The 19,429-nt window shown below is 39.1% G+C and overlaps 1 protein-coding gene across 2 annotated transcripts; it reads right to left on the bottom strand.

Annotated features, from left to right (window-relative positions):
• Positions 1 to 181: 181 nt before the first annotated feature.
• Positions 182 to 14,596, bottom strand: COMMD2 (COMM domain containing 2). Of its 2 annotated transcripts, none has more exons than XM_033212344.1 (5): positions 14,419 to 14,573; positions 14,251 to 14,328; positions 13,445 to 13,527; positions 12,734 to 12,907; positions 182 to 3,410 (listed from the first exon to the last, which is right to left on the bottom strand). In XM_033212344.1, exons 1-5 carry the CDS (start codon positions 14,483 to 14,485, stop codon positions 3,213 to 3,215), a joined length of 600 nt encoding a protein of 199 aa, XP_033068235.1. In that variant the 5' UTR covers positions 14,486 to 14,573; the 3' UTR covers positions 182 to 3,212. The 2 variants fall into 2 exon arrangements, with proteins under 2 accessions (XP_033068235.1, XP_033068236.1); XM_033212345.1 differs by lacking the exon at positions 182 to 3,410 and adding an exon at positions 4,635 to 5,820 and having other exon boundaries at positions 14,419 to 14,596.
• Positions 14,597 to 19,429: the final 4,833 nt, after the last annotated feature.

Genomic DNA, 19,429 nt, shown 5'->3' with positions numbered 1-19,429 from the left:
ACTTTCTTCCTAAATATTATGAAAGTCATTCAAACTTACTATAGAAATTAAAAAAGAAAAGAAACAGCCATAATTCCGCCACCCAGAAACAACCAGTTAGCATTTTTTCCCAGTTTCTTTAACAGAGTATACAGGACATAACTCAAGACTATAAAATAATGAGATCCTCAGTCTACAAAACTATTTCAATAATGGTAAACATTTATTGAGTTCTTTGTAAAGCCTGGTACTATGTTAAACATTCTATATACATGGTCTCATATAGTCCTTACGAGCCAATGTGGTAGGTAATCCTATATTCCTATTTTAGAGATGAACAACAAAAACAAAAGGCTTTGAGAATTTATCAAGGACCCATAATAAGCCACAGAAACTACATTCAAATCCTTTTGTCCAACTCCGAAGACTTATCTCTTAACCTCTTCATAAGATTAAAACGCTAAAAGGACACATACTGTTATGAATTTTAAGGGCTCCTACACATGCATCCTTTATACACACCCTTCATGGTTTTTCAAACCATGTCAGATTCTCATTTTTCAGTTCTCAAGATACAGCATCTTCTTATAGCATCTTCACCACCTTTCCCGTTGACTGTCTTAAATGTGACCAATCTCTAACAAAACAAGCTTTTTGACATTTTGTGAAACATTTAAGGAGACTTCCAAGGAATGTAACATATGTAGACTTTGTGACACATATATTGGCATGTGCTCACAGCTCTGTTCTGAGATGAGATGTTATTATTTTGGCTTTGAGACATGAAGGATATGACATTTAAATCTAAACGTGCACCAGCCAAACGTGAAAAGTCAGCATACTCATAATCCAAAAAGCTTCAATAGAAATTTAGATAGTAATAGAAGGCGCACTACTCAGAGTCAAGAAACCTGGGTCATATTGGAGAGTAGAACAGTGACTACCTCTACAGAAAATTATGTTCATATACAAGCTACAACAAATATCAAATGGTATATAAAACAAACAACACAGGGGAGCCCACAAGGATGTGGAATGCTTGAGCAAAAAAAAAGGAAGAGGCTCATTCAATGGCTTGTACTAAAAGATAAGCCCCCGATTCTAAAAGAAGGTAGGCAAACTGCTCCCAACTCACCCTGGTCTCAAAAGGTGAAGGTAGAACGTCGCAGAAGGAATAATGGAGTACAGTGAAAGGAGGCCAAGGGAGGTTGATAAAAATTAAGGATCAGCACGTTTTCTTATTTTAATTGGGGTAAGAACAGTGGACAAAGAGTTGGAGATAGGTTGTTCTGAGAAGACAAAGGGCTGTTTCAGTCTTGGCTGGGGTCAGCCATGTTTATCTTCCATCAAATGTGGACAAATAAAAAGCCTCACAGAAGTATTTTTTATCATACAAGCTTTGCAGGCATGTTGCTTTTAAACCCAATGACATATGCTACTATTTCACGTAATAGATAAAGTTTCCTTTTGTTTGTGAGGTTGTATATATGAGAGTTTCATTAATCAAGTTGCCAATATAATTAAAAACTATTTCTGATTATAGTTTGCTGACATCTAATAATATAGTTTTACAATAGCAGAACATATACCTACAGGAAAAGGGTGGCCCGGATGCCTGCAGGGACCAATGGGTAGCCATTTCAAGTATGCTTTTCTTCCACTGGCCTATTCCCCGCTAGGCTCTCTCTTCTCTAAAGAGATTGCAACATGGTATCACTCTGACATGAAAATCCCTAATTCTTAGGAGGCAAAGTAAAAAGTCTAGAGTGCAGTTTAGAGTATGATTGCTTCTGCAGCCCTTTCTAGATTATTCCATGAAGACTCTCAGGATAAGGTCTTGGATACATAGTTAAGACTGAACCCTCGTTTCCACCCTTCCATACAATTCTTCTCCCTAAGTCGGCCTCTGTGTCTCTGCACTCTCTCAGGCTGACCTGACAAATCAGCATCTGAGTTTTTCAGGCCAAAAGCTTTTGGTTCCCTACTAAAAAATAAAACAAAACATAAATCAAGTTTGTAAGGGAGAAAGGATAGTTGCCTATAATGTAATAAACATAGTCTTCCTTTCCTCATCATAGTTTATTCAAATTATTAAAAGTGACTATAATTTGTTTCCAGGACAATCAAGAATTCATTATATTTCTCTGCTTCCACGATTTGTAAATGTAAATGACAGAGTGTCTCCTAGATGCTTTGGGTATGGTGGAAAAATTAGTTCTTGATAAAACACAATAGATGACCACACAAATTTGAGTACTATTTAAGCCAATTAATTAACCACGATCACTCAAACTTAGGCAATATGATAAATACTTATCTTCACATACAAAGAAAAATGAATAAACTGCCTATAACAATATGGCATTAAAAATCATACTGATGTTCAATATTCTGTGGCTACTAACATTGTGGGCTGTTTTTAAAAGTCAAAAATACTGAACTGTTTAGAAAATTCTGCATAGTAATAGTATTACATTGTGAATTTTATTTTCAAATTTGATCAATAAAGAGGAAAACAATAAAGTTAAGCAGTCAAAAGAAGTAGCAAAAACAAGATAGTCATGCATATATACAGAACATATAGATTCATTTCTAGTTGATTCAATCCTATTTACATATTTAAAATACAAAATAATGGCCGTCTGGCTAGTTCCACTGGTAGAGCATGAGACTCTTAAAATACAAAATACATCTTAATGTGTCAAGATAACCACAGTTAGCACCAGGAAAGGAACTTTACTTTAGCTTCTGATTATTTTTTACTTTTATTTTTACTTTATTATTATTATTTTTGAGATGGAGTCTCGCTCTGTCACCCAGGCTGGAGTGCAGTGGCACAATCTTGGCTCACTGCAACCTCCACCTCCCAGGTTCAAGCGATTCTCCTGCCTCAGCCTCCCGAGTAGCTGGGACTCTGACAGGCACATGCCACCACACCTGGCTAATTTTTTGTATTTTTAGTAGAGACAGGGTTTCACCATGTTAGCCAGGAAGGTCTCCATCTCCTGACCTCATGATTCGCCCACCTCAGCCTCCCAAAGTGCTGGGATTAATGGCATGAGCCACTGCACCCAGCTTAGCTTCTGATTATGACCTCAGTATCTTGGAATAGATACTGAGGAATACTATGTATTTATCATCATGAATTAATAAAAAATTAATTTTGAAAAGTAATTGCTGTATATCATCAATTCAAAAGTGATTCAAATGAATTAAAACCTTAAAACTGGTAACTACTTGATGTTGCGAACAACTCTCCTACAGTGGTTTGTCTTCATCTCTTCCAGTGCTTGTTCCAGTTGTTGAACCAAATGGAGCAGGGTGGCTGGGTCTGTCTGTAGAACTCTGGTGTTGTGATCTCCATTTTGATTAAGGTGTAGCTTTATAGTCACTGCTGGTTTAATCTGTTGCCTGAGACTTCTACTTGCAAGCTTGATTTTAAATGAAATAAGAGCACAGTAACTATTTAATAACCGTGCTGGTTACATATTTATAATTATCTTAAACCATACACAAAAATTAAGTTTCAGATGAATTACAGACTTCAAAATGAAAAGTAAACTTTAAAACCTTTGAAAAGAAAATAATGAGAATATATACACAATTTTATGGTATAGAAGATTTCTTAAGCATGATATAAAAGGCTCAAACCATAAAGACAAAACTGGTAAATTTAACTATAATTTTCTTCAAAGGATACCTAAAGATGGTAAAAAAACAAGTCATAAACCAAGAGAAGATATTTTGCAACACACATATAACCAAAAAAAGATAGTATCCAGAATGTGTGATAAACTCCTCTCATTCAATAAGAAAAAAAGCTCAAAACCCAAGATAAAAATAAACAGAAGATCTAAATAAGCATTTTACAGAAGACAAACGAATAAACATAGAAAAATGTGTTCAACTTTATTAAACATCAGGATAATAGCCAGTAAAACCACACGAAATACCATTTTACAAATATCAGACTAGCAAAAATTAAAAACCTGTCCATACCAGGCACTGCAAGGGACAGTTATGGGAACTCTCATCCACTGCTGGTAAGGGATGAGAAAATTACTTTGGAAAACAATGTGCACTACCAGCAACTCTACCCCTAGGCATATACCTTAACCTCTTACACATATATATTTATTCATGATATTATGTTTCCAAGAACCAAAAATTAGAAATACCTCAAATATTAATTAACAACAGAATGGATAAACCAAGAACAATCACAGAATGAATTGCTTACTAAATGGCGAGGAAAGAAATGAACTATAGCAACATGGGTTATCATAGAAGAAACAAAAATGTTGAAAAAGCAAGTCACAGAATACATGCAAGTTTAAAAAACACACAGTTTCGTGACAAAATTTATGTTTTTAAAAAAACTATAAAGAAAAGATTCAGGGCAGGGCATGGTGGCTCACACCTGTAATCTCAGCACTTTGGCAGGCTGAGGTGGGTGGATCACAAGGTCAGGAGTTTGAGACTAGCCCAGCCAACAGAGTGCAACCCTGTCTCTACTAAAAATACAAAAATTAGCCAGGTATGGTGGCGTACGCCTGTAGCCTCAGCTACTTGGGAGGCTAAGGCCGGAGAATCGCTTGAACCCAGGAGTCAGAGACTGCGGTGAGCCGAGACCGCGCCACTGCACTCTAGCCTGGGTAACAGAGCGAGACTCCGTCTCAAAAAAAAAAAAAAAAAAGAGAAAAGATTGACAGAAAATTCAGGATAATGATTTCCTCCAGGTGGCTGGGAAATGGTTACAATTAGGGGAAGGTACAGGTTCTTCAAAAGTACTGGTTTTATTTGTTAAGCTTGTTGGTGGGTATACTAGTATTTGTTTTATCATTATTCTTTAAACTGGATATCTATAACCTTTCATTTGTATAACACATTCCAAATTTAAAAAATAAGTACTACTGACATATTTTAAAAGAAGAAAACCCAAAACTACAAACAATGACCAACTTGAAGGTCCTTTCAATCTTTAGATTCTCATTAAAAGGTACCAGGATTATCCAAAGCAATAGCTGATTTGAAGTCTAGGTAAGAAACTGTACAAGATGAGCCTGTAACATCTTGTTATAGGAGAAAGCAAAAAAGTTATCAAAAATATGGGAGTCATGTCAAGAAGACTAGATTCCAACTTGAAGAGATTTTCGAGTGAATAACAAATCTAAACCTGAGATTTCAGGATTAATTTAATTCCGTAACATAACATAGAATATTTTGACTAGTAACTTCTTCCAAATAATTCTAGGTAACCTGGGCTTTCAAAAGAACCCAAGATACTGATCCAAGGCTGAAATTTAATGTCCCCAAGTAATTTGCAAACAATACCTCAATCCCTTTGGGTGAGCTGGTCCCCAAACATAAAATAGGTATTTGCAGGCTAAAGTACCAGTTTAAGATCACCTCTGTAGTACAGATAATTATAGATTATGACACATATGCATATTATACATATGATAATTGAAAACAGTACTTATTCAATTATGCTCTGTTTATATTTGTTTTTCCTTTACACTGACAGACAGGGACTGCACTGACAGGGACTGAGTGTATTTGGTGTGTAATTAAGCCATGACTTTTTGTTGAAAGACTTAAAGCCACTATCCTCCAATTTTTAGACAATATACCTAAATTAAATACCTATACAAATATCTATACTATTCTTTTAACAGTTCTAGAAAAGAGATTACATAACATCTCTAACAAACATCTAGTAAGACATTTTTCTCAGAAAGAAGTTGAATGACAGTACTACAGGACAAAGAATAGTAGCCCACAAAGTACTTGATACAGACTTTTTTTTTTTTTACTGGGGATGAGATTCTGTCCTCCTCCCTGTAAACATAACAACAATAAAAGCAAGTTTAAAATGAAATGTCTTATTTCAATGCAAATTAGAAAAAATATCAAAAAACCTTTACTTTGAAGGGCCATATCTCAAAGGCACTGAAAAGGGTATTCTGGCAAAAAACATCAAGTAGGAAACAGGATACATAAATTATGTTTCATATAGCTACAGTTCCTAAAAGAATTCAGTTCTCTGTTTAGCCTCAGAGCAAACAATATGTGGGCAGGACAGGAAAAGAATGCTTTGAAGTAGTTGTAAATGGACCGGCCCTAAAAGGAACATCCTCCGGCATCAGTCTCAGATGGTGGTACATTCAGTTACTAATGCTATTAACAAGGACATCAATTGTGTTGGCAATTTATTAAGTCTGGGGAAATGTTCCTACTAGACACTAAGCTATGATGATTAATTTGAGTCCCATAAGTAACTGCACAATAATTAGGTGGTAATTGTCCATCACTACCAGTCTCCATGAGACAAGTCAGTTACTAGTTTCCTAGACATTTAGCTAGTCTTATCTGATCTGCCTTTCTCTATGAGCAGAATAATCCACTCCAGTTAAAATTCTATGCAATGGTTTCAACAAATAAGCTGAGGAACTCAATGAGCTCTGAGTAGTAGCTTTTTTAGCCCTTAAATGCATTTCTCCATAAGAAGCAACATTCATTCAGTACACTCTCAAACTTAAACTGTACTAGTCCTACCAATAGTACAATGATTCAAACTCATTTCACTGGGTAAATGAGCTCTCGAGTTTAATTTTAGAAAATTCAATTTCTTAATTTTAACTTGCAAAAATGTCTTCATAATGGACACACTCAAAGCAAATTAATAAAGCCAAAAAAAGAACTATTAAAGCCTATTGTACCCCAAAAGTCAGGGGACAGTCGCACACAAGAGACAGGTAAAGATCTACAAGATAAATTACCGCTGAGCCACATACATGACCATCCCCATATCTCCACCGGGTTACTGTGAAAGGACCTAAATATAAAGGCTTATCCAGTCATTTCCCCCATGAACCCCACAAGACTTGCTGCTTATGAAGTCCCCCAGAGGATGAACTGTGTTTTGTTCTTTGCTGTATCCACAACACCTGGCACATGTTAGGGGTACAAGAAATATCTGATAAATAATTTAAGAAGCCACTTAACTGCCCTTGCCACCCATTCTTTCTATTCAGCACCAAATGCCTATTATATGCCAGGTATTGTGCTGGGCACACAGTAATGAACAAGACACAATACTTGCCCTCCTGGAGCCTACAGTCTGGCTTATACCACATCCTGTGTTCATGCCTATTCAAGCACTCATCACACTTGATTATAATTGCTCATTTCTAATGAAATTTTATTTTTTGGTCTCTCTCTTACTGTAAGACTGTGAGGACTTAAAGGCAAGAACTGCTATGTCCACAAGGCCTAACATGCACTAGACATTCAATAAATGGTTTGATAACTGAATAGATGTGTAGAAGCAAGAATGGATTAATAGGACATAACAGATTATCTTTTTAATTGTTTATCTGCACATACCTTAAGATGCTCATGACAATGGGATATTCTCTCTCTATGACAGCCACTCTATCCCAAGTGTAAAATTTGAAGATACAGTAAGACAGGTACATCTTTCTTCTGTCCAAATCCTAAGGCTTTTGTCTTAACTCTTACTCCCCTGATGATTCTGCTATTCTTAAATGTTGCTCTTACTTTCAGTGACATTGTGTTGTGCTAGTGGTTTTCCTAAAATCACGCTTAATTGCTGGCTTTTATTTCTATTAGCCATGTGCACCCAATGAGATTCAGTTCAGATGTCAGAGAAATCATTCTCATATGTGATTTCAACTAATCCGGCATCCAAGATTTAGGCCCACATCCTCACCTACTGTAGAGACTGCAACTTAAACAAGCTGTCACCACCTTAAATTCACTCTACCTTGAACTGATTAAGGCCAAGTGGGAGTGTGGTTCTAGTGCTGCCTGAACTTCTAATTTTTCAAAAGTTGCTAAAAATTATAATTCTGGTGTGAAATTTCCTAATTTTTTTTTCAGACCATAGAAGGGAAGTGGTCAGACTGTGGATACCTTTTTAAGAAACTAACTTGCAGATGGACTAGATGAAGGGCAAGGAGAAGAGTCAAGGAAAAGCCCAAGTATTTTTGGCCTGTGTGATTCAAAGAATGGATGTACCATCTGAGATGGGAGAGGCTATGGAATGAGCAGTTTCAGCAGGGAGGGGGTGTATTAGTCCTTTCTTACACTGCTATGAAGAAATAACCGAGACTGGGTAATTTATGAAAAAAAGAATGCCGGGCGCGGTGGCTCATACCTGTACTCCCAGCACTTTGGGAGGCCAAGGCGGGCAGATCACAAGGTCAGGTGATTGAGACCATCCCGGCTAACAGGGTGAAACCCTGTCTCTACTAAAAATACAAAAAAAATTAGCCGGGTGTGGTGGCACGTGGCTGTGATCCCAGCTACTCGGGCGGCTGAGGCAGGAGAATGGTGTGAACCCGGGAGGTGGAGCTTGCAGTGAGCCGAGATAGCACCAATGCACTCCAGCCTGGGCGACAGAGTGAGACTCCATCTCAAAACATAAAAAAAAAGAAAGAAAAGAAGTTTAACTGACTCACAGTTCCACATGGCTAGGGAGGCCTCAGGAAACTTTCAATCATGACAGAAGGCACCTTTTCACAGGGCGGCAGGAGAGAGAATGAATGCCAGATGAAGGAGAAAGCCCCTTATAAAACTAGCAGATCTTGTGATAACTCACTATCTATCACAAGAACAGCATGGGGAAAACTGCTCCCATGACTCAATTATCTCCACCTAGTCACACCCTTGACATATAGGGATTATTACAATTCAAGATGAGATTTGGGTGGGGACACAGAACCAAACCATATCAGTGGGTAAGGAAGGTGGGATTCAGTTTGGAACACACTGCATTTGAATGCTTATCAAATTACCAAAGTGGAGATGAAAATAGGCTTCAACTGTATGACTCTCAAGTTTAGGGACAGTTCTAGACTAAAGATATACATTTGGGAATCCCAAGAATATGGGGATTATTTAAGACTTCAAATTGGATGAAGCCAGCTTGAGAATGTAAGTGGAAAAGGTATGAAGACTCAGAACTGACCTTTGGGGCATCCCAATGTTTAAAGGGCAATGAGATAGAATCAGCAAAGGAGATTGAGAAAGAGGAGCCTGTGAAGTTGGATGAGAATCAGAGGAAGTTATTTCCCAGAAGGCAACTAAAGAAAGTATTTCAAGTAGGGGCCGGGCGCGGTGGCTCAAGCCTGTAATCCCAGCACTTTGGGAGGTCGAGACGGGCGGATCACGAGGTCAGGAGATCGAGACCATCCTGGCTAACACGGTGAAACCCCGTCTCTACTAAAAAAAAAAAAAAAATACAAAAAACTATCCGGGCGAGGTGGTGGGCGCCTGTAGTCCCAGCTACTCGGGAGGCTGAGGCAGGAGAACGGCGTAAACCCAGGAGGCGGAGCTTGCAGTGAGCTGAGATCTGGCCACTGCGCTCCAGCCTGGGCGACAGAGCGAGACTCTGTCTCACTAAAAAAAAAAAAAAAAAAGAAAGTATTTCAAGTAGGAAGGTGTGACTAACTGTGACAAATGCGTTAATAAACAGAATGGCATAAAAACTAAAAAGCAATGACCTTGAGTAAGTTATGAGAGTAGAGTGAAGATTATGAAGTCTGATTAGGAAAAGTTTAAGAGATGACAGGAAAAGAGAGTATACAAACAGAGACAACTCTTTCAAGAAGTCTTAGTGTAGGCCGGGCGTGGTGGCTCACGTCTGTAATCCCAGCACTTGGGGAGGCCGACGCAGGTGGATCACTTCAGGTCAGGAGTTTGAGACCAGCCTGGCCAACATGGTGAAACCCCGTCTCTTCTAAAAATACAAAAATTAGCCAGGCGTGGTGGCACACACCTGGAATCCCACTGTAATCCCAACTACTTGGGAGACTGAGGCAGGAGAATCACTTGAACCCAGGAGGCAGAGGTTGCAGTGAGCGAAGATCGCACCACTGTACTCCAGCCTGAGCAACAGAGTGAGACTGTCTGAAAAAAAAAAAAAAAGTCTTAGTATAAAGAGGAGCAAAATAATGGAGCAGCAGTAGGAGGAGTATATGGAGTCAAGACTGGGTTTCTGACTGTGTGCAGAAGGGAGAGGCAAACCAAGTATGATGCAGATAAGAGAGGGAATAATTGCTAGAACTATGTCCTCATAGGGGGAAATGCGGATGGACTGAGGTATACAAAGGAAAAGGCTGCCTCTAGATAAGAGCATGGGCACTTCATCAAGAGGAACAGGAGAGAAGACAAGTGGAGCAAATGGGTCCTGATACAGGCTGAAAGATGTGGTGACAGGTGCATGTGGGAGTTCTTTCTGTTTGCTTCTCTTTTATTAGTCAAGTTGGAAGCAAGGTCAACAGCTAAGCATGTGGAGCATGGAGGAGATGTTGAGGCTTTGAAGAAAGAGATATAGGACATGCATGGTCCCTGCTATCCCAGTGTTTACAGTTTAGTCAAACAAAAAACAAAAAAACAAAAAACCAGGTACATATAAGTGAGATGACTTGCCAAAAGAGGAAGCACAGGTGTCATGAAAAGAAAACACAAATGCCACCAAAATTTAACTGCGTCTAGTGGCAGGGGGCATTTCTCCCAAAGGGAGACATCATTTAGAGCACAAACCCTTTCTATGAAGAACCAGATAATATTTTAGGCTTTGCAGACCATACAGTTTCTGGCACAACTACTGAACTCTGCCCTTGTACTTTGACAGCAGCCATCCTTTCTATAAACCCTTTCTATAAAGAACCAGATATTTTAGGCTTTGCAGACCATACAGTTTCTGGCACATCTACTCAACTCTGCCCTTGTACTTTGAAAGCAGCCATAAATAATACATAACAAAGGAGCATGACTGTATCCCAAAAAAACTTTATTTACAGAAATAGGTAGCAAGCCAGATTTGGCCCACAGGCCATAGTTTGTTGAGCCCTGATTTAAACTGAGACTTACAAGGATAAGAAAGAGTCAAGTCAAGAAATAGTAGCAAAGCAGAAAAAGCATTTCATATAGAGTAAACATAATGTGTAAAGGCCTGATGCTCCTCATATTTTGAATTCCCACCTTCATTCTCTGCCCAAGGGTGCTAGATTAACTTCCCTACATGATTGTTTTTTAAGGTTACTGTCTCTCTTTTTGTTTTTTGAGATGAAGTCTCCTTTTGTTGCCCAGGCTAGAGGGCAACAGCACAATCTCAGCTCATTGCAACCTCCACCTCCTGGGTTTAAGCAATTCTCCTGCCTCAGCCTCCCAAGTAGCTGGGACTACAGGCATGTTGCACCCCACCGGGTTAATTTTTGTATTTTTAGTAGAGATAGGGTTTCACCATGTTGGCCAGGCTGGTCTCGAACTCCTGACCTCAGGCGATCTGCCTGCCCTGGCCTCTCAAAGTCCTGGGATTACAGGCGTGAGCCACTGCGCATGGCCTTAATGTTACTCTCTTATCCAAATATCTACAAGGGCTTCCTATCATCTGCTATGTCAGATCTAAACCCCTCTAACCAACTTTCTATAACCTATTTGGACATTACCTCTATTTGAATCAGAAGAAGCCACTACAACAGTGGTTTCCAAACTACTGCACATTAGAATTACCTGGATGAAAATAAGCTTTAAAAAATCCTGATGCTCAGGCCGAACTCTATACCAATAAATCAGAATCTCTGGGTATTACACACAAACATCAGAATTTCTGTAAAGCTCCCCAGGTTATTCCAATATGAAGTCAAATTTGAAAACAAGTGCACTGTAATACATATTTATATGTCATTTCCATATCCATGTGGGTCTTTACAACATATTCTGCCTTCTCTACTAAGAATATTTACCCTAATTTTCTCTATTCATTCATCCTTCTGAAATTGCACTTCCGTTTGCTGGAAGCTTTCTTGGATCATACCAGCACATACACACAATTACACGTGTTGTTGTTGTCGTTTTTTTTTTAAACAGTTGTCATCTTCATTTATATAATTATATTCTTTTTTCCCCATCAAGAACCTTATTTTATAAGCCCCCTTAATTACTAGTTACTTTGAGAACACCTAATATCCCTAACCAAGGTGATACCATCTTTTCCAGTTGAAAGTATTTTACACTTCTTTTGTGTCTCAAAGCATTTGGCACAGCTCTAATCAGCAAATAGATGGCATTCAATACACATCTACTAACTTATCGCTCTCTGCTTAATAAAGGACTATAAGCAATGGTCTGAATACACCCTTTTGTTTATGTGACTTAAAATCAACTGAAAGATGAATCTCACAAAAATAATATTGTGAGAGAAGCCAGGTACAGAAGAATATTTACTGAGTCATTCCATATATACAAAGTTAAAAGGCAGGTAAATGTAATTTGTGTTAGAAGTCAGGATGCTGGTTACCTTTGGAAAGGAGGGAAGGGGCAGTAATTAGTTAGGAGGCAAGGAGGATGCTTCTGGGGTATAAGTCACAGTTAAATGCACCACGTGATAATTCATTAAGCGGTACATTGACCTGTGCACTTCTCTACATCTGTTAAATTTAAACAGAAAAGTTTTTAAACATCTAGGCTCCAATTTAAAAAATCTACGTAACCATCTCCTTTTCCAAAATAACCGATTTCTTACAAATTTTGCAAATTAAACTGATTTGAACACATTGAAAATAAAAGAAATGAACTATTTGTGAAATGGCCTAAAAATGAACATTAAAAAACAAAGTTTCAAACCGGATCTTAGTTAAAGTGGCAAACAATCCAATAAACAGGACACAAACCTAAAATAATTCTTATATTCTACATCAAGTTAATTTTAAAAATACTATACCTGTACATCTAGTCGCCATTCAAGGTTATGATAACTGGGAAGACTTGGTGCCAATTCACTTAGAATAGTTCTGATCTCTTTTCTGTTGTCCAGATAAAGCTGAAGCAACAATTTGTTTAATTCTTCAGAGAATCCCAGAACAAAAACAGAGTCTTGGAAATCCAGTTCAGAAATCTAAGTGAATTGAGTTTAAAGAACATCAAAATTTATCTCTGTCTAGCTAAAATACTTGAAATACACAAAAGAATATGATATCCTCTAATTTATTCTGTCTAGTAAAAGAAACAGCATTCCTTAAAGATAACCACTGCTCACCATTCCAAAATCCAAGTTACTGATACATAAAAGTACTTTAGTATAAAATGGAAAGAATTGTTATGATGCCCAGTTTCCCTTCCTATTCTTCATCAAGCCAGATACTGCTGATATGCAAACAAAATATTAATACAGTCTCCCTCCTCTTAGGATACACAAATGGTTTAACAACATGCAGAATTAGAGGTACTTCTATACTAGCTATTTATACCAGCAAGAGGTATTCGTATCAGTAGATATTATATGATTTTTTTTAGGTATGTCTTCAAAAAATCGATTATAAACCATTAACAACATTATTAAAATACACAGGTACCTGCCAGGACTATGATGTAGAGTACAACAGACTTTTCTTAAGAATCCAGGCAATACAAAACAGTCCAGAGAAACCCTTACCATGAGCTTTGAGCTCTCAGTGAGGAGATACGTTAATCCTTCCACACCATGCTGGACAGTGTCACTACTCACATTCAGTTTTCCTGAGAAAGAACAGTGAAAACAAGCAAATAAATTACTACTGTGGTATTTATCTTGTTCATATTTGTCTTTAAAAATAAACACTACTTATTACTACATGTTTTCAAACAGTGCATGAAAAATAGTAAGTTGGCCAGAGGTTCATGTTCCTTCTCATTCCACTCCCAGCCAAGTGCCTTTGGTATTTCCCACCATGTAACCTTCTTAACAAAACGCAGTACTGTGGAGACTAGTACAAGGTGCGTAGCCCTTCTCTTGAAAGCGTAGCTCCTTCAAGTTTGGCGGAAGAGGAACTCGACAGGGATTGACTTAATCCCAGAGACTGCCTTTTACCCAGGGGAAAACAACACTTTTTTTTTAGCAGAAGCGGATATCTGAACAACTAATAATGATAACCAAATACTTGCATATTTACAGTTGACCCAGCTATTCCACAGACTTTGGTATATTTATACAAAATACTTTTCAGTATTTCTGAAAGTAAGGTGGTATTACGTATGTACATTTTACCATGAGAAAACTGATTTAATAGAAGCTTTAACAATCTCACAGCTACTTCACAGACGGGCAGGATTTGCATCCTGACTGAGGAGCTCTGCTGGTTTTTTCTACTACAATCGGAACAAGATCCTAGGAGTCGCAATAATCCCTTTCTCTCCCGGGAGACAGGGAATGGATCGCAACCGCCCTGGCAGCCTGCGGAGCCGTCCCCTTCCCCTTCTTACTGGCAGCGCCTTCGTAGATTTTTGGGTTTGTGCCGCGCCTCAGGAATTCCACAGCAATCCGCCCAAACTCGGCTACCACTGCAATGAAAGTCAGAAGGCTGTTGAGTGCCGGGCGCTGCCTTTGACCTCCTCCCCAGCCCACAGAACACCGCCCCCACGCCCGCTGACCCGCGCTGTCCACTTGAGGCAGGAAGGCCAGGTGCTCCTTATGCTCCTCGGACAACTCCAGCAGCATCTTCACGGTCCTACGATTTTACCCGGCTGCGCGGACCCCGCCTTCCCCTCTTCCGGCGCCGGTGTCCGGGCGCCTAGAGGCTCCGGCGTCGCAGCGTCCGGAGCTTTGGGTTCCGGCCTACGAACTAACGCGCTACACTCGGACGCCCCCTGCGGAGCAGGCTAAGGTCAGAACGTTCTTCCTTTTGTAAATCATCCCGCAAAGATGTAGTGAGCGCCGGCTGGGTGCGAGGTGCTAGGCTCTGTGGGAGATGAAAAGGTGTTTCAAATCCGACACGCCCCCTCGTGGAGCATACATTAATATCAATAGCTCACATTTGTTAAGCACTAACTGTGTCAGGAAGTGTTCTTACATTTATTAAATACCTTTGGAGTTCACGAGAACCCTATGAGGTAGGTTCCATTATAATTTCCATTAGAGATAAGGAAACTGAGAGACAAGTCCAGCAACTGACACTTTTATAAAGCTAATAGTTTCCACAGAGCTTCTGTATATGTTATCTTAAATGTATCTCAGTTAATATCCTCAACAGCCATGGCTTTGTTTTTACAGATAAAGAGACAAAGCTCCAGAGATTATATGACAAAGCCTGTGACAGAGCTAGAAGGAGAGGGTTGGATCCCTCACTTACCTGCTCTAAAGCCCATCCTTCTACCTACCGGGCTGAAAGCTTGTGACAAGGTTTATGAGTGATTATAAATTGGGATAAAGATAATGATGACAATGACCGCTGCTTACAGGATTCAGAGCAATGTCTTTTTTCTCTCTCTCTCTCTTTTTTTTTTTTTTTTTTTGATAGAGCCTCGCTCTGTCGCCCAGGCTGGAGTGCAGTGGCGGAATGTTAGCTCACTGCAACCTCCGACTTCCAGCTTCAATCGATTCTCCTATCTCAGCCTCCTGAGTAGCTGGGCTTACAGGTGCCCACCACCATGCCTGGCTAATTTTTGTATTTTTAGTAGAGATGGGATTTCACCATGTTGGCCAGGCTGGTCTTGAACCCCTGACCTCAAGTCATCCAGCCAGCCGACTTGGCTTCCCAAAATGCAGGGATTATAGGCGTGAGCCACCACACCTGGCCCAGAGCAATGTTTTTAAAAAAGTGTTTAGGGCCTGTGATAATTTAGTTCCTTTTCCAACTTTCTCTTCTCACCTGCTGTGGTTCAAATATAAGAGACTATAAAGTTGCTAATTGATAGGAATATGATTCTTCAAATCTCAACCCCTTTAAAATGGAGGGTGTGGAGGAGGAGAGGGGAAGGGGAAGAGACTCTTCATATCTGTCTTTTCTAAGGCTTGAGACAACTCTTTCTATATTCTGAGTCTCCCAGGCAGACTAAAAATTAGAAGAAGTTTTCAATTAACTTCTCTGTGTCTACTTTGTCCTTCGCATCTGACTGAAATTGTTTCTTCCACTGTGGCACAGAAAGACAGGTCCTTGAACTTATTAGTTAGGTCTTGAAGTAGCATTTGCAGAGAGAACACAATTTTTGCTTAGACTATGGATTGCAGATCAGCAAAAATCGCATCATATCCTAAAGTTGCCTTTATTCACACATTATTGAGAAAACATCCATTATTAAAGAATAATTTTCAGAACAGGTAAAATCGTGACTCTTCTACAAGTGTACAATGAACACATGTCACAAAATGTATTGAACTAGTTAATTAATGAGAGAATTAGTAAGATTACAGTAAAAACCGGTTTCAACTGATTCAAAAGAGGTATTCAAGAACTGTACATATATAGGGAATAGGAATGCTGAAATGAATTTGCAAATAGACACAATAGTAGGCCAATATGAAATGGCCTTTCTTCTCTGTAGTCTCAGGGAATGAAGTGAGGACAGGTGAGGTGAAGGTGAGACTAGGGAGTGGCACAATGGGCTGTCTAAAGTAGGTGGTCAAGGAACCAAGTTAGGCCAGGTGTGGTGGCTCATGCCTGTAAACCCAGCACTTTGGAAGGTCAAGGCAGGAGGATCACTTGAGGGCAGAAGTTCAAGTCTAGCCTGACCAACATGGTGAAACCCCATCTCTACTAAAAATACAAAAATTAGCCAAGCATGGTGGCATGTACCTGTGGTCCCAGCTACTTGGTAGCCCAAGGCATGAGAATTGCTTGAACCCAGGAGGCAGAGGTTGCAGTGAGCCAAAATTGGAGTCACTGCACTCCAGCCTGGGTGACAGAGTGAGACACTGTCAAAAATAAAGAAACCAAGTTTTATCCAAGAAAAACCAGCCTGGGAGTTAAAACACCCCAGAATAATTTATAGAGTGACTTCTGTTGCCATAGGTGATATAGTTTTTTAGAAAAAATTACCAGAGTGAAAACTCAGAACTCTAGATTCCAGATCTGGCTCTGACACTACCTGTATGACTTCTAGTAGGTTGTTTTTATAAGCATAGCCTCTTCATCTGTAAAATTGGTGTTTTAATACTGCCCTTCTGTGCCATGCAGGACTGTTATGATACTCAGCTGAACTAATAAAATTGATTTTGATGATCAAATGAAACAATAAATTAGAATTAAGCAAACAGCAGCATTTACATTTTATAGGAGCAGATTTTATGCTTCTATAAATTCACAAACAATCATCTTAAAAGCCATTCATTTAATTCAACAAACATTTACTGAACAATTCCTTAAAGGTTCAAAGATATGCTATGCTTTGGCAATTCGTAGATGAATAAAACAATGTCCTTGCCCTCTAGGAGGTGTCAGAAAAGTGAGGGAGACAGATAATGAAGTAATTCCAATACAGTGTGATGAATAGCAATACTTGAAAAATGAACAAAATGACAAGGAAGCACAGAGAATACACGTTAACTCTAATTTGAAAGAATCAGGCTGAGAATAAATGTCCCAGCGTATCCTGTGTATGTTAATACTAATGCTCTACAATTAGATTTACATTATAAATATATACAGTCTTAATGTCGCTTCATGCAATCTTACTTCCAGGGCGAATGTGAACAAAGAATAAATACTCAGTATTTTTTTCAACTAATGCTGGTAGGGAACAAAGTTTCATATCAATCATCCCCTCACATTCTCTCTGCATCTTTATATCCCCCTCCAGCTCATGTGTCTTTCTTTTCTCTTACATTTTCCCATCTTTTTCTCCTTCTTCAGTATTCTAGCCCAGAATCCTTGAACAGGGTATTTCCTTAGCTGTGTTTTAATGACACATAAAATATTATCACCCCCTGCAAGGAATTACAGCTCAATTCACTACACTGTCAAGAGGATATTAACGTGGTGACAAGCCTCACTTACACCAGCCACCTTCTCATGACTCTAAAGCTGGCACCAAATGCATGAATTAGCTCCTGAGATTTTAAAAAATTATTTAATTCATTTAAAAAATTGTATTATAAATGCAAACAGAAAAGGGTACAGATTTTTAAAATACTCATTATTGAATTTTCTCAAATTAAACACACCTATTACTCCAGAACAAGAAATAGAATGTTACAACACCCCAGAATTTCTGCTATGCCTCCTGCCAGTCACTATCATCTCTTGTTTTCTCTATAGTGAACTAATACCTATACACATGCTGCCTTACAACATCCCTGTAGAATCATCTATGTGTGTGAGTGTGTGTGTTTGTGAGTGTGTGCACATGCATGTGTGTGTGTGTTTGTATTAACCTTTGTGCCCCAACCTTGCAATGTCTAACTGGGAACTCAAAGGCATTTTTTTAGAATGAGCCTTAGATTTTAGGTGCCTCCGACTGTTGTACCAAAATCTATCTTATAATCATCTTAGTAAATTGCCTCAAAAATATAAAATATTTAGAAAAAAACTTTAACAGAAGATTTACAAGACCTATATACTAAAAATTACAAAACTTTGCTGAGAGGAATTAAGAAATAATTGGAGATATATACCACTGATACAGAAATATGTCATGGGTAATAAGATTTAATATTATTAAAATGTCAGTTGTAGTACCCAATCAGAATAATTCCAACAGGCTTTTTTTTTTTTTTTTTTTTTTTTGCAGTTGCAAGATTTAATAGCGTGAAACAGAGCTCCCATACAAAGGGAGGGAACCAAACAGGGTAGCCGTTGCTGGCTCAAATGCCTGGGTTTATATCCAGATCATTGTCCATCCCGCTGTGCTCTCAAGCAATAGATGATTGGCTATTTCTTTACCTCCTGTTTTTGCCTAATTAGTATTTTAGTGAGCACTCTTTACTATCTGTTTGGTTGGGTGTGAGCTAAGTTATAAGCCCCATGTTTAAAGGTGGAAGCTGTCACCTTCCCAGCTAGGCTTAGGGATTCTTAGTCAGCCTAGGAAATCCAGCTAGTCCTGTCTCTTTCAGTCTCCATTCTCAACAGGAAAACCCAAGTGCTGTTGGGGAGGTTGGCTGACGACCGCTCTGCTTCCTGCTGAATTGGGGTGTAGTAGGGGTTGTGCAGTTGAGATTTCCTCAGGAGGGGTGCCTTCGATGTCATTAACATCGGAGCATGGGCTAGCAGGCTGGTCCAGGGGTCCATGGTAGATCTGAGCCATGGACTGCATCTGGGGCTCCATGTGAAGAACCATTTGTAGCTTTACAACTTTGATTCTGGAAGAGACAAACTTAACAAGGAAGTTAAAGATACAGGGATTGAAATGTATGGCCTGCAGTGCAGGGGATTATTTCTTTGGCACACTTCACAGGCCCTGGCTATCTGCTTGATAGTTTTGAAGAGGCCTGGTCCAGTAAATAATGATTTGGCCATCTGATGGGTGCTATCAATGCCTAAGGGAAAGGTTTGGTGAAGGGTTTTAAGTAATTTCCATTGATTAGCTGCAGGCTAAAGTATTTTCCCTTCTTTGGTGGCTAGCCATCCTGAGGGGGAGGAAACCATGTCCTCATGAGGTTCCCCATTCTATTTCTCCTGCTGAGTACTGGGGCTTGGTTTCCTGGAGGGGATTATCCCATACTAGGGGT

Source organism: Trachypithecus francoisi, unplaced genomic scaffold, assembly GCF_009764315.1.
Source record: "Trachypithecus francoisi isolate TF-2019V2 unplaced genomic scaffold, Tfra_2.0 Lachesis_group0, whole genome shotgun sequence".
Classification (NCBI taxonomy): Eukaryota; Metazoa; Chordata; class Mammalia; order Primates; family Cercopithecidae; genus Trachypithecus; species Trachypithecus francoisi.
Note: the sequence above shows the minus strand (reverse complement) of the source record. Positions and strands in the feature narration are given on the sequence as shown.

Bases quoted from the DNA above. Each gene is read 5' to 3' on its own strand.
- COMMD2 (XM_033212344.1), bottom strand. From the start codon at position 14,485: ATGCTGCTGGAGTTGTCCGAGGAGCATAAGGAGCACCTGGCCTTCCTG. The intron at 14,329-14,418 runs GTCAGCGGGCGT...CTTTCATTGCAG, and splicing joins GCCTCAAGTGGACAGCGCGG to TGGTAGCCGAGTTTGGGCGG. The intron at 3,411-12,733 runs GTATAGTATTTT...TTTAAAATCAAG, and splicing joins AATGGCGACTAGATGTACAG to CTTGCAAGTAGAAGTCTCAG.